Below are 12,939 nucleotides of genomic sequence, written 5' to 3' on the forward strand. Positions count from 1 at the left end.
TTTAAGGGGTTATAGATCACAGATCTTTCTCTCACCTGTCTTCCTAGTCCATCTTACTTGCCTCTTCCTTCTTTGTATCTCTTGGCTTGCCATGTAGCATAAACAGTAATTCTTTATTTACTAAGAAGAGCACTCTGAGGGCAGAAACAGCCTGTAATTACCCTGGGAAACAACCTGCCAAAATAAACACCTGCCAAACTGTATACCTTCTAAAACCTACACCTATATGCCAGTCTGCCTACAGTTCTGTCATAGTGATTGCTATATCACATCTGTGAAAATGGATAGGGTCATCCACACACAGTGGCAATAACCATGTCACTTTCTGGTGTGATGACCATATACAAGCTTTTCTACTTGTCGAGTCTGTTTTCCCCAGAATGGGGAAATGAATGGACAAATGAAGTGTTATTTGTGAATGCTTTTATGCTTGCAAAATGCTGTATTATTGTTAGATATGATAATAGAATGCCTTCATAGTGATGAGTACAGTGTGAAACCATAGTAGAATTTCTCCTATTAAATTTGTTCTGCAGTCCCAGATTTTCCCCTGTACCCAACCACATTTCCATGGGGAACCATCTCCCCAACTCTGTACTCAATATGCATGCATGTATGTATGTATGTATGTATGTATGTATGTATGTATGATGTATGCATAAATTATATGGAAATATGTGGTGCTGACTACAGGTGGTAATATTAGTTAACCCTAACCCCGCCCCCTCTTTAGTATGTTTTATGCTTTATGCCCTTGAAAAATGGAAAGTGATTTCTCCAGTCCTGCCTCTGTACCAGCACTCTGCCTGAGTTTCTTTCCCACAAACTACAGAGTGTTCCCACAAAGGAGAAATTAGGAAACCTTTGTAGCTGAGACTAGTGGAAATTGCATTCCTATTAAAGGTATCTATGGCTAGAAGTATCCATCTCAGGTACAAAGTAAAATGATGTAATCAACTTATTCAAGACATAAAGCTATTTTATAAAATGCCATTAAAGATCTCTCATTCAGTATTAACAAAATACAGCTATAAATTTTCCTGAGGTTGTCATTTGGCAATGTGCTTGTCCTCAGTGGCTAATGTCCCTGCAAGTTCCTCACCTAGCTGGCAAGTGGAGTACCAAGGCTGCATGACGTTTTGAGGTATTGTCGCCTTCTCCTTTCTTTGGTGTCATTCCAGAGTTTGAAAATACTAAATTTCTTCATTTATCAGTTTCTCTAATTTTTGTTTTTACCTGCTAGCAGAATGCAGTGCAGTGCTCTGCTTTTCATATTCTAGAGCTCATACAAGGAAGCCTGACTCTCCAAGCATGGGGTTGAAGGTTGGAAGTTATCACATCACCTTAGCCATACAATGGGGAGCATGGGTTACTGGCTATATAAAGGAGTAAAATGAAGAGGAAGGGGTATAGATCATATGATCATCATATGTATTATTATATCTATGATCCTTATATCTATTTGGCCCTATGGCCCACATTTTACTGTGATTATTGAAGATACAGGCAGCAGTGGACAGTTTGCCTAGCATTCCCCAGGCCCTGGGGTCAGTCTCCAGACTGGAAGTTTAAAAACAAAAAACTCTCCTTCAGGCTTTATTGAGCATGATATCCTACCACAGGCTAGCCTAGACTACAGAGTGAGATATTTGTCTCAGAAAATAAACAAATTCAGTAGTTGGGACTCACACCATGAAAGGAGAAAACCAACTTCCAGAAATTGTCCTCTGACCTAAATATACACAATGAGAGGAAAAATAAATAAATGTGACAAATTAATTAGTGGAAATGTGCACAATATCCAAATATATCTTAATGAACTTGCATAATTTTGTGAACTTGTCAGGGCTCCCATTTACCAATGCAAGTGAGTTTTAAATCCCAGTGGGCCCCAAATTTCTGAGCCTCCCCAAGCAGAATGGATGATGGTAAGGCAGAGAGAAGATGGCAGAATTTTCCCTGATCCTGTGGCAGACCTGTGTGTATTCTTTGTCCAGGTAAACGAGCCACTCTGAAGTAATGTTAAATTGTTTTCTGGTACCATCTGCCTTTGGCCTTCCCATAGTGTGGGAATCTGTCACTGTGGGTTAGAAAAGCCAGTTCTTGACATTCTCGCATTCCTTCCAGGAAACAGCATCCTCCATTCAGCTGCTGATAGTGTGACCAGTGCAGTACAGAAGGCAAGCCAGGCCTTGAATGAGCGCGGGGAACGGTTAGGCCGAGCAGAGGAGAAGACAGAAGACATGAAGAACAGTGCTCAGCAGTTTGCAGAAACTGCACACAAGGTGAGCCAGCAAACAGCAGGGTCTCCATGTCAGGTTGTCAGAGGTCATAGTGCCAAGAAACTTCCTATGGTGAGACAGAAAGTCACCCATTGGACGGGTCATTCCATGATTACTAGTGCCTAGAATTTTTCTCCTTGTACCTGTTTTATGTGGGTCACCATCTTCTTTCTAAGGGCTTCATCTCTTTCTCTGACCTTATGACTTTGAGCTATTTTTGGTCACAGAAAAAAAAAATCATTAATTACTGACCCAAATATCAGAGTCCAAACCAGGTCACAGAGAGAGGGAAAATATGATAATGTCTCAGGATATATCTCTTTCCTTGGCCACAACTGAAAGAATTTTGGTGGATTTGATCTTCTCAGGTTTCCTTTCCCACTCTGTCCCTATTTCATCCTGTATCTCTCATGTGTTGTTAGCTCTTCACCAGACATAAATCATGCCCCAGCCTCAAGGCTAGTTTCTGCGCTGAAAGTGGCTGAGTGTTGATTCAAGGCTTCTATTCTGGATCTCTAGTTTTGACAGAGGTAGGCAAAATTATCCCCTGGCCCTGAACTCCAACAATGGTTCCTCTTATATGACTTACCATACATGTTCATTCTTTTGCTGAGAATTGCCTTTTAGAAGGGCACAGAACTATGTACTAGCAACCCCTATCTAAGGCAACCATATATGGAAGGAAAGAGGAGTCCCACTGCTCGGGTGATAAGGAAGATTTATGACTGTGCTTCATATCAAAAAGTAGTTCATTTCTAACTGGTGATTTGAATTTACATTTCTGAAAAACCATTTCTATTGGTGACATATTGGCCTTTCAGCCTCTTCATCAGGACCTTTAGATAGTTTTTTAGCTGGTCTTTGAGGGAGAATAATTCAGTTAGCCTCTACAGAATATGCCACTTCTGCTGAGGAAACAGAAATGGACAACCAAGCAGCAATGAGAAAAATATGTTCCCCTGGGGCAGAAGATGCCTCTGCAGATCTCAGACTGACTCCCGGTGGATGTTTTTGCTGCCTTTTCTCCATGATCCTCTTTACACATAACTGTCTAAGTGTCTCACTGACTCTCAGTCACAACAGTGTCTTAGCACACTTACTGAATTACCTCTGAAACCCAGATAAGAGTTCCCTGAAGGAGAACTAGCCAAGTCTGTTTGAAGAAGGAGGCAGATAAGCTGGAATCAGGACCTCACACCTATGAGCTGTTACACAGGGAATAAATGTAGATGCACATTTCTCGAAAGCTTTGTGTACAGAGGAAGTAACAGCATGGAAATCTGAGAGATTCTCCAGATGCACTAATACAAAAAGCAACTTCAGTTATCTAAGTTGGAGAAAGAGAGCGGAAATCTGGAGAGAAATTCTTAGTGTTGGGGAAGAGAGAGCAAAAGGAAGTAACTTCAAAACTGTTCTAAAGTACACAAAGGGTGGGTTATCCTCTCCTACCTTCCCACAGAATTGAGCAATTGATGATGTACTGACAAAACTCTGTTAAAACAGTTTAGGCTAATTATTAAACCATGAACCAGGTTACCAAGGAAGCTGTGAAACTATTCTTCCTAATGTGGGGTAGACAATACCTGGATGTCATCCACATAGGCGGCTCTCTCTGGAGGGGTTATACAAACACCCAAGTTCTTGGCTGTGGCCACTGTTTCCCTGACACTGTGGCCAAGTTTACTGAATGGTTGGGAAATAACATGGTATAGCAGTTAATGTCCTATGTTTGAGCCCAGCTCTGTCATTCACCATCCGGGTGACCTTGGACAAATGCTAAATCACTCAAAGCCTGTGTTTTCTCATCAGTAAAACAGGGACAATTAATTAAAAACAGCACCTATCTCCTTGGGTGCTGAGACGAGCATGCACATAAATCTAAATTGTTTATGATTTATTTCAGTAGACATAGCTTCTGCCAAGCCTGTCCCATTCGGTCACATAACGAGCTCAATAATGAGGCTGGAGAATTATTACAGATGACTGAGATTCTTTAAAACAGCTAGAAAAGAGGAATGCAGATAAAGATTGTGTGCTTCAAAGTCAAAAGGATAGGGCAGTGGGCAGTTATACTATCTGAATTGAGAGCAGTCCTTATGAGACCAGAAATTGATGAGACCATCAAAGGCAAGGGCATCTCCGGCTTTCACCAACACAGGCCAGTTGTCTGGTCTTAGTGGAGAGAGCTGAGGCAAGAGAAGTTAGCACTTTAATTGCTTTTCTCTCTGGAAGGAGTTCCCAGGGGAGAAGAGACACTGTAAAGTTCCTGAGCGAGAGTGTGTGAAGGAGTGTGAGACTGTGTCAGAGCTACTCTTGCAGATTTCTAAGTTGGGATATGGACTTACAATCACTAGCCTCAGCTGTCCTCCTAGTGAGCAGGTTGACCTCTTCAGATAACATGCGGCTACTTTCCCAGGGGCAAAAACTGCTGTTTGTCCCCATCGGTATAGGCTTACCATGAGGATGTTATCTCCCTGGCAAAACACCAACCAGGCCTGCTGGTGAGAAGAAAGTTCATAGGTGGAACCAGGCCTTTTCCACACCCCTACAGACATGTGTGGCCTGTTGACTCATGAAGAGTGGGCTGTGTTTACAAGAGGAGGACACAATGCAGATGGCAGAGAACATTCATCCCATGTGATAGTTTCCCTGAGGACAGCCAACATCCAATGGAAAGTGTCACCTGTTTTTTTAGATTACAGTAGAAAAAAATCTTTGGACTTGCATTTTCCCAGAGCCCTGCAATGACCTAGAGTGAACAATGCAAGAGTGAAAAAATCATGTTTATACAACCACGTCCTCAAATTGTATAGGTGCTGGTCCTCTCTAGAGCAGAGAGGGACAAGGTACTTCTCTCCTGCCCCAGCACCCTCCTCACCCCAGGTCTGGTTAGCCTGTCTTGAGCAAGTGTGGTTCCTTCCTGAGCTGTGGGTTTGGCATAGTCATTAGGAAAGAGCAACTCATGACAGAAGTAGCCCTGTTCTTTCCCCTGCCCCCTAAAGCTCAAGGTTTCAGTGTATTCCAGGTTTTCATAGCCCACCATGGGTGGGAGTCAGCAGGCAAGAACATTAGTCACACTAGGCATCCACAAATTACATTTCTCACAGAAAAGAGCACTGATCTGGCCTGTTCTTCACCAGCCCACACTTGTGGGGGAAGGGGTGGCAAAAGGCATTATCCTCTCTAGAAGGAGAAAACAGTCTCTTTCTTCTCCTCCTCCTCCTCCTCCTCCTCCTTCTCCTTCTCATTCTCCTCCTCCTCCTTCTCTTCTTTTCTCTTGCAATTGCTCACTTTGGACCTCTGGGCCAGAGGGGAAAGGTCTCAGATCCCTTAAAGCACATCCCTAGCATCAGTAATGGTTTGTTTTAATAAGCATTATGTAGAATAGGTTACAAACCATTGAGAGGGAGTTTCTGTTAAGTATTTAGTAAATAAGCCAGAAAGAATTGTTAATGAGGAACTCCAGCACCTGAGTTAATCTGTGGCAGTTTTACAGGCATGGGAAACAATGGGAAGACATAGAATTCTTGATTTGGGAGCCCAGGGTCTCACAGCAAAATTGTGTAATCTGGTTTCATAATCTTGTCTAGTCTACTGCTCTTTCTGCTCTTAATCCTAAAGCTCTTCATTCCCAGAGAATTTTATAAGCCAGAGTATTTTCACTTCTTACCCAAATATCTATCATTAATTTATTCAGGCTACTTAAAGTAAGCAAACAAACTGGTAGTTGATAAACAGTGAATTTTTCACAGAGAAGTCCAGGGTCAAGATGCCTGATGAGGGTCTGCTTCCTGATTCGCTTATGGTGACCTATGAGAGTAAATATCCTGTCATAGTGAAAAGAGAGTCTCTAATTCATTGTGAGACTGCATCATTGTCCACTCACCTCCCAAGCCCACCTCCTAATGCCTTCTCATGGCAGATAGGTTTCAGGACATGACTTTTGGGAATACACAAATACTTGGACCATTATAAGACTTAGACCATTATAAGACTTAAGTAGCAAATTTTCCCATCCAATTATTTTTCTGCAAAGTACAGGTGGTCATGACCCAGGGTCTGGTTTGAGCCCCAGCACAATCATTCCTGAAGATGAGTGGCTATGTGTGAACTGGCCCAAGCCTGTTAGTGGAAAATTAATAGCTCAATGAATACCACCACAGTAGCCTTGATCAAATATTTATGGTTGGTATTCATTACACATGACACTTAACAGTTCTGTGTTTATTTGATGGACCTCATTGCTTAAATAATATATGAAAATTGAAGGCAGAACAAAACTGCAGGCCTGACAAGAAGGGGCCCAGAATGTGGCTGAACACTGGCATAGGTCTAAGGCCAAGCCCTACCTTTATCATTTCTCCATTTCAGTAACTAAATACTTCTAATGCCATGAGTTTTAGGTAGTTGTTAGAAGGAGGAGGAGGAGAAGAAGGCTTTAGCAATCAGTATAGAAGAATAGGTGTACTAAGAACTAAGAGGTCACAAATCCTGCATCTGACAGATTAAGCATCACCATCAGCCAGCAGAGGGTTTGGGGAAGTCTTCACTGGCACTACCATACAGGGGTACCAAGGCTTTCAGCTAATGGTCTCCTTGCAGTGACTACCAGGGTAGAGTCTACCCATCCTCTGTCATGTGCAGAAATCTTTTTTATATATATATAACCAAGTCCATTTAAATGAAAACAAACATTTATAGACAATATTTGGGAATTTGGGTGTCGTTCTTTCCAAACTACTTCCTGCTGGTAAGGGGCGCTGTCATGGGGGATTCTAAGAAGATGCAGAAATCCTGGATATAGTCTGTAAGGCTGCTTTGTCCAGCTGTTTTAAATGTAGGATCACCTGGTACTCTGTTTCAGGTTGTCTGGCTTGATCAAACCACATTAGTCTGGAAGGAATCCACAGCTTTTCATTTTCTGTGGAAACAAAAATAGAAATCCTTTTCCCCAGTAACTTGTCCTTGAACTTAAATTTTGGAGTCAAAGCATTTTTAAGGGACCTCAGACAGTGGAGCCAGGATGTATCCCTGGTGCACAAAAGGACCTTGCGAACACATCCTCCATGGAGGAATAACTGCCTTAACCTAGAGACAGGAGAGAAGCCCTACCCCTACTTCACATGACCTGTCAGATCTACATGACTCCAACTGGATGGCATTCCCCTACATATGGAATTCGGTGGGGGGATGGGATGGGAGGGTGGTTAGAGTGCATGTGAGAGGGCAGAGAAGGTAGAAGGGAGGAAAGAAGGAAGGAGGGGGGAGGGAAGGTGGAAGGGAGGAAAGGAGGAAACAGGGAGGGAGGGAGAGAGGGGTAACTGGGATCGACATGTAAAATAATAAATAAAAAAAAATGTGCATAAATCTTGATGCTGTTTTCCCAGTGGGAGCTCAGGATTCTAACTTATTCTCTTTCAGCCACCAAGAAAATGACACTATGTCTGCCCTGGGCTTTGCTAGGAAGATGGGTATTGACACATTCCAGGGTGAGGCAGAGCACCAATAATTAGAAGTTATGGTCTATTGGTCATCCCTACTCAATAATACAGTTTAATTGCCAGGAGCTTAGGACCTGGTTGAAAATCCAGCATGCATATTGTAGAGATGATTTTAGATTGTCTCTCAGCATGCTGTTGAGTTCTCACACTTCATGGGATGTCATCAAATATTAAAATCTCAAGAGTGTTGCTTCCTGACATAACCAGGGATCTAGGAATTCCACCTGTCCCTAGGGCAAGTCACTTGTCCTCCCTGTGCATTTTGTTTCCGTTGTTCCTCCAGTGGGATGGAAGAACACCACACAGCATCCCCCCAGCACACACATACACCAACAAAGCTGACAAGGTGTAATGTCCTATGCACATCTACCAGGAGCCACCGTGGATAGGAATGGTGGTCATCACCATACAGAGTCTGTTGACATGTCTCATCCTGAATGTGGGAAGGCAAGGCAGAGAGCCTCCCTATAAATGAGGTCTCATTCGTTTTCCCTCCCCTTCCTTTCTCTCTTTAGCTTGCCATGAAGCACAAATGTTGAGAAACTGCCTATCCTGGTAAACCTCTAAAGAAAATGGAAGAATCTGTTCAGCGGTGATTATGAGAATTCGGGACTGCTGCTTCTTTCATTTTGTTCTGTTTGTCTGTTGGTCAGTTTTTCCAGTATCTGGACGTTAAGTGGTTTTGTTTCTTCATCTTCAGATGTCAATATGAATGAAAACGTGTTAACGTGTTGTGTTTATACATTTCCCTACTTTGCTAAGAAATGCTGCAATAGCACCAGCTTCATTTTTATTTTTCCATTGTGTGTGTGTGTGTGCACGTGTGTGTGTGTGTGTGCGCGCGTGTATTTTCCTTTTGAAGGAAAATTCTTTTGTAGTTTGAATATGAAATTCAGACTCAATGATAAGCCAGGTCTAAACTAGCAAAATATATTTTTTTTCCTCTCCTTCTGAAACTAAGCAACAAAACGTGCTGGCATTAGATTATGGTCCTGGGTAATATTAAAAGTCATGCAGTGGTTTCTCTTACTTTCCTAGTTTTCTTAATTAGAAGAGCAAAATTAAAATTCAGTATCCTGGGACTTAAGTCTGTGCTATGGAAAACACATTTATCAGGGAAAATAACAGTATTGGATTTTGCTCTTTGCATATTAATCTTTTTTGCATGAAACATCACTAGCATTTACAAAACCAAATCAGAATCACAAATAGAAATCTACTTTCTGGGATGAAGCATAAACATTTCAGCTCCTTCTTTCCAGTCTGATTAGTTGGAATTATCATATGAAGGATAAAAATTTGAGTGTAAAGCCCTACAGAAAAACCTACTTTAAAATCTCTGTGTCTTTATGGATGTTTCTCTCTTTTGTAATCATCCCAAATTATAGTAGCTGATGTGGGGAGACTTATATTTCTAACAAAAATAATTTATCTAGGGTCAGTGAGGTAGCTCAGTGGATGAAGGTGCTTACAGCATAAACCTGGTGTCCAGATGTCACACAGTTGACCTGTGACCTCCACACACACATATCATGACACCTCATATGAAACACATACACAAATACGAGAATAATAATGAATAAAGTAGGATAAAAACAAATTATTTGTCTAGATAAATGTCTATATAAATTATAATGTGAAAAGATTCTACTTTTATTTTTTTCTCTTTTTACAAAGCAATGCCCAATGTCAGAGGCACTCTCATAGTAGTCTTGGGAAAGAACCTTTGGTTTCTTGGTACCTGGATTTTGGAGGTTTGGATATTGTTTTTCTTTCCAGTTTATTTTGTGTCATTTAACGTGAGCTTCTTGACAGATTACATATTTGTCAATGTGTACTTGCCTGTTCTGGTATGAACAGCATGGTTACAAGCCTTTATATTGTTGTCAGATTGAACAGAATCTCTTCTGTACTTTTTGATTCTGTGTTGATCAAGGTAATGGTACACTTAGACTGTGGAAGTTTTGTCTTCTGAAGGGATAAAAGCTAAACATAAAAAAAAGAAAGAAAAGAAAAACACTATGCTTGTTCCTCATAAAGCAATGAGGCAAGCTACATGTGCCAGATGCCCACTGCAATGCATGGAGTTTTCAGCTGCCTGGGTCTTCAGGACATATTCTTTCCTATCCACCAAGTCACCTGTTTTTGTGTGAAGTAGCCTCTGAGGCAGCAGCATAAGATGACTTTAGATTACTATTGTTGATTTAAACAGCTTAAGTTCTCCTAATAATACATCCCAGGCAAAGAGCACATTGTCCTTGGGATGGCATGGGTATGACGTCACGAGGATGGGGATGTGCTGCAAAGGAGTTTGTGAATCCTCTTGGGCAGATAGTCCAGGGAACGAACACACTGCAAAATGTATTTGTGGGCTAGGAGTGTTAACTGTATATTACACTTTCCTTTAGGTGTCTTAACATTTTAAAGAAGCCAGGAACATGCCATCAGCTGACTATGGAAACTATCTGATTTCTGAAAAGATAAAAATAAAAAGCCCCCAAATATCATCCCAAACTGATTTCATTTGCAGACTTTAGCCCAGAAAACACACATACTCATCTTCCAAACTGGATTCTAGTTTCAGAGAGTTGGTATAAATAGTTGAGGGAAGTAGTCTTACTTTCCCCCACACAACTTGAGTAAAATTGATTGTCTGCTACCTGCCAACAGCTTTAGTGCAGCTGTTTCTGAAGGGGCAGAGGGTGAGGCCATATGCATTCCGTGAAAGCTGAGTCTTCCTCAGCATAATTCTTGTAGTTTCTTTTTGCAAGCTTAAGTGCCCTTCACACCCGTCCTCTTCCCATTTTCTCTATTGATTACCTTAGGCCTCTCTATTAGAAATAGCCTGAACTGGAAGAAAAGCCTACCTGGAGCTTTGTTAGCTCCCTCTACTGGTCAGTCATCTTCCAGGCCATCACCATGACCTTGACCTATGGTGAATCTTGCTTGTTCTCCACCACACAGGCTGTAAGAGCCATTGCTGCCCCTCTTCAACCATCCAGCCTCGTTCAGAGAAGCTCCTGACAGCACATGTGAGATTTATTGCTATCCTTTTGTGGGACGTTCTGCAATAGGAAATCTTAATGCAGTCTAACCCACAGAAATTTGCTAAGAGGACTCCAGTCATTTGGGACCAAGTCATTTGGTTGAGCTTGATAGAAGATTTACGGTGTTTAATTTATTTCTGTACTTCACTATGAATTTTAGGAATGTTGTCTTTCACTGAAAGACTTTGCAAATTATATTGACAATGCATAAAAAAAAGGAGCTTGCCAGTGTTTCTACTTCTTCCTGGAATGTAGCTGTAGAGTTCTTCACTAGAGTGATTAGATATCTATGTACAGGAACTATGCAGTTATTCAGGTTGATGCTTCATTTTAAAGAATGTACTTGTAAAATGTAACAAGATCAGTAGCTAACTTTTTTAAGGTCTGATAAAAGTAAGATTATGTGTTAGACTTAAAATTATAGCGAAATCTGTCTTATACTATTGTGACTAGCAAAGGTTATGCATTTATGTAGAAACTTTTACCGAGTTCCCTAAATAAGAGAAACTAGTTGAGATAGGTTTCACTTCTAACTTTCAGAATTGTGATGCTGTTAATGTGTGTTGTTCTTGGCTCCTCAGACATTCTCTGACACTGAGCACGATTTTTGTTGCATATGGAGACAAGTAACAGCTGTTCTGTTGGTTCACTATTACAGCAATTCAAATTTTGTCATTAAATATTTTAACTCTGTGGTGAAAGCTTTTTCTCTCTCAGTTATTTGTGAAACCTGTAAACCACCCCCTAGCAGGTAAACACCATCATACCTGTTAGGCTAGGGGAGCAGCTGTGTGTGTGCCTGCAGGAGACCTCAGCACCGAGACCAGAAGATGATGAAATAATGGGAAGGTTGGAAGTGTAAAGAAAGATGGATGAGCTAAGCTCAGTGCAGAGCATGACAGGTATTCAGCCAGAGTTGGGCTTTGTTTTATTTTTTTTGTGAATGGAGCAGCTTTGTTTTCTTTCTTTACTTCTTTCTTTCTTTTTTATTTTTACTTTTGGTGTGTGTGAATTGAGCAGTTAGGTGGATCACTACACACCCTCCTGCTGGTTATCGGTAATATGTGTTCAGTTTAAGGGTTTGCTTCAGGATGCCCCATCACTCAGCAGATCAGTTCCATGCCCTACCAAACTGTAAGGTACCCTAGATCACATAGTATCCACTTATTTCTGTGGCAAAGCAAATATCACCTCACTGGTTTTCAAGGGAAGTGACCTGAGTAACTTCAGCAGCAGAATGGCCATCTCTGGCAGATACAGTGAAGCAGGTGAACTCAGAAGCAAACAGAGCTTCAGTGGCTCCAAGAAGAATCGATGGATAGGGCTCCACTGCTCCAAGAAGAATCCATGGTGATAGTTTGGTTAAATGAGAACTTAGAATTAAGTTCTGTATACCTAAAGATGCCTACTCTTGTGAACAAAATTCCAACTCAACTGGTTGACCTACAAAGAATATTATATTGTTAAATTATTTTATTTGTTATCAATTGCATATTTACATGCAGATTCTGAGAGAATTAATATAAGTTGGTAAGGGTTTTAATCAATGGGCGCTTTCTTTCATGTGGAGTCTGGACGTACCACATGTATATGAAGAAGAAAGGAGCAAGCGGGCAGTGGAGTCATCATGAACACAGTGCAATGAGATGCACGGAAATGTCAGTGAAGGCCCTAGTTTTCTATAATAACTTCAGTTTAAATCCCACATGTGCCCATGGGCAAGTCTCAGTTCACTGCTAAAATGAGAGCGCTGACCTGTCAGCAAGGTGGTACAAAGGAAGGTTGTCCTTGGCTCTTGTTACAAATTCAGAAAATGTTTCTATTTTCTCCTACTTGACAAACAGCTAGTGCAATCACTGTTTTTCTTTAGCTGATGATTCTCAATTCCATTCTGTGATTGTACAGATGCCTTGTCTTTGGTTCTCAATTATGTAACAATACACCAGGGTGGTACAAAGCTGATCACCTTGTGGCCAAAACAAGCAAAGAGAGAAAGGCTAGGACCCACTGCTCCTGCAAGAGTGGGCTTTCAGAAGCTTGGAGACCCCCCACTTGGCCCTACTCCCAGTAGCATTGCAACGATGGACCAGTGCTTCTCCAGGCTGAGCT

General features: G+C 41.4%; 1 protein-coding gene across 1 annotated transcript in view; it reads left to right on the top strand.

Annotated features, from left to right (window-relative positions):
• Window positions 1–8,469, top strand: part of Stxbp6 (syntaxin binding protein 6) — a 226,683-nt gene extending 218,214 nt beyond the window's left edge. The window contains exons 5-6 of the mRNA XM_051175059.1: window positions 2,128–2,285; window positions 8,299–8,469. Of these exons, the coding sequence (XP_051031016.1) occupies window positions 2,128–2,285; window positions 8,299–8,322 (182 nt within the window). The 3' untranslated portion in view covers window positions 8,323–8,469. The remainder of the gene's footprint in view (window positions 1–2,127; window positions 2,286–8,298) is intronic.
• Window positions 8,470–12,939: the final 4,470 nt, after the last annotated feature.

This window comes from Phodopus roborovskii, unplaced genomic scaffold, assembly GCF_943737965.1.
Source record: "Phodopus roborovskii unplaced genomic scaffold, PHOROB, whole genome shotgun sequence".
Taxonomy (NCBI): domain Eukaryota; kingdom Metazoa; phylum Chordata; class Mammalia; order Rodentia; family Cricetidae; genus Phodopus; species Phodopus roborovskii.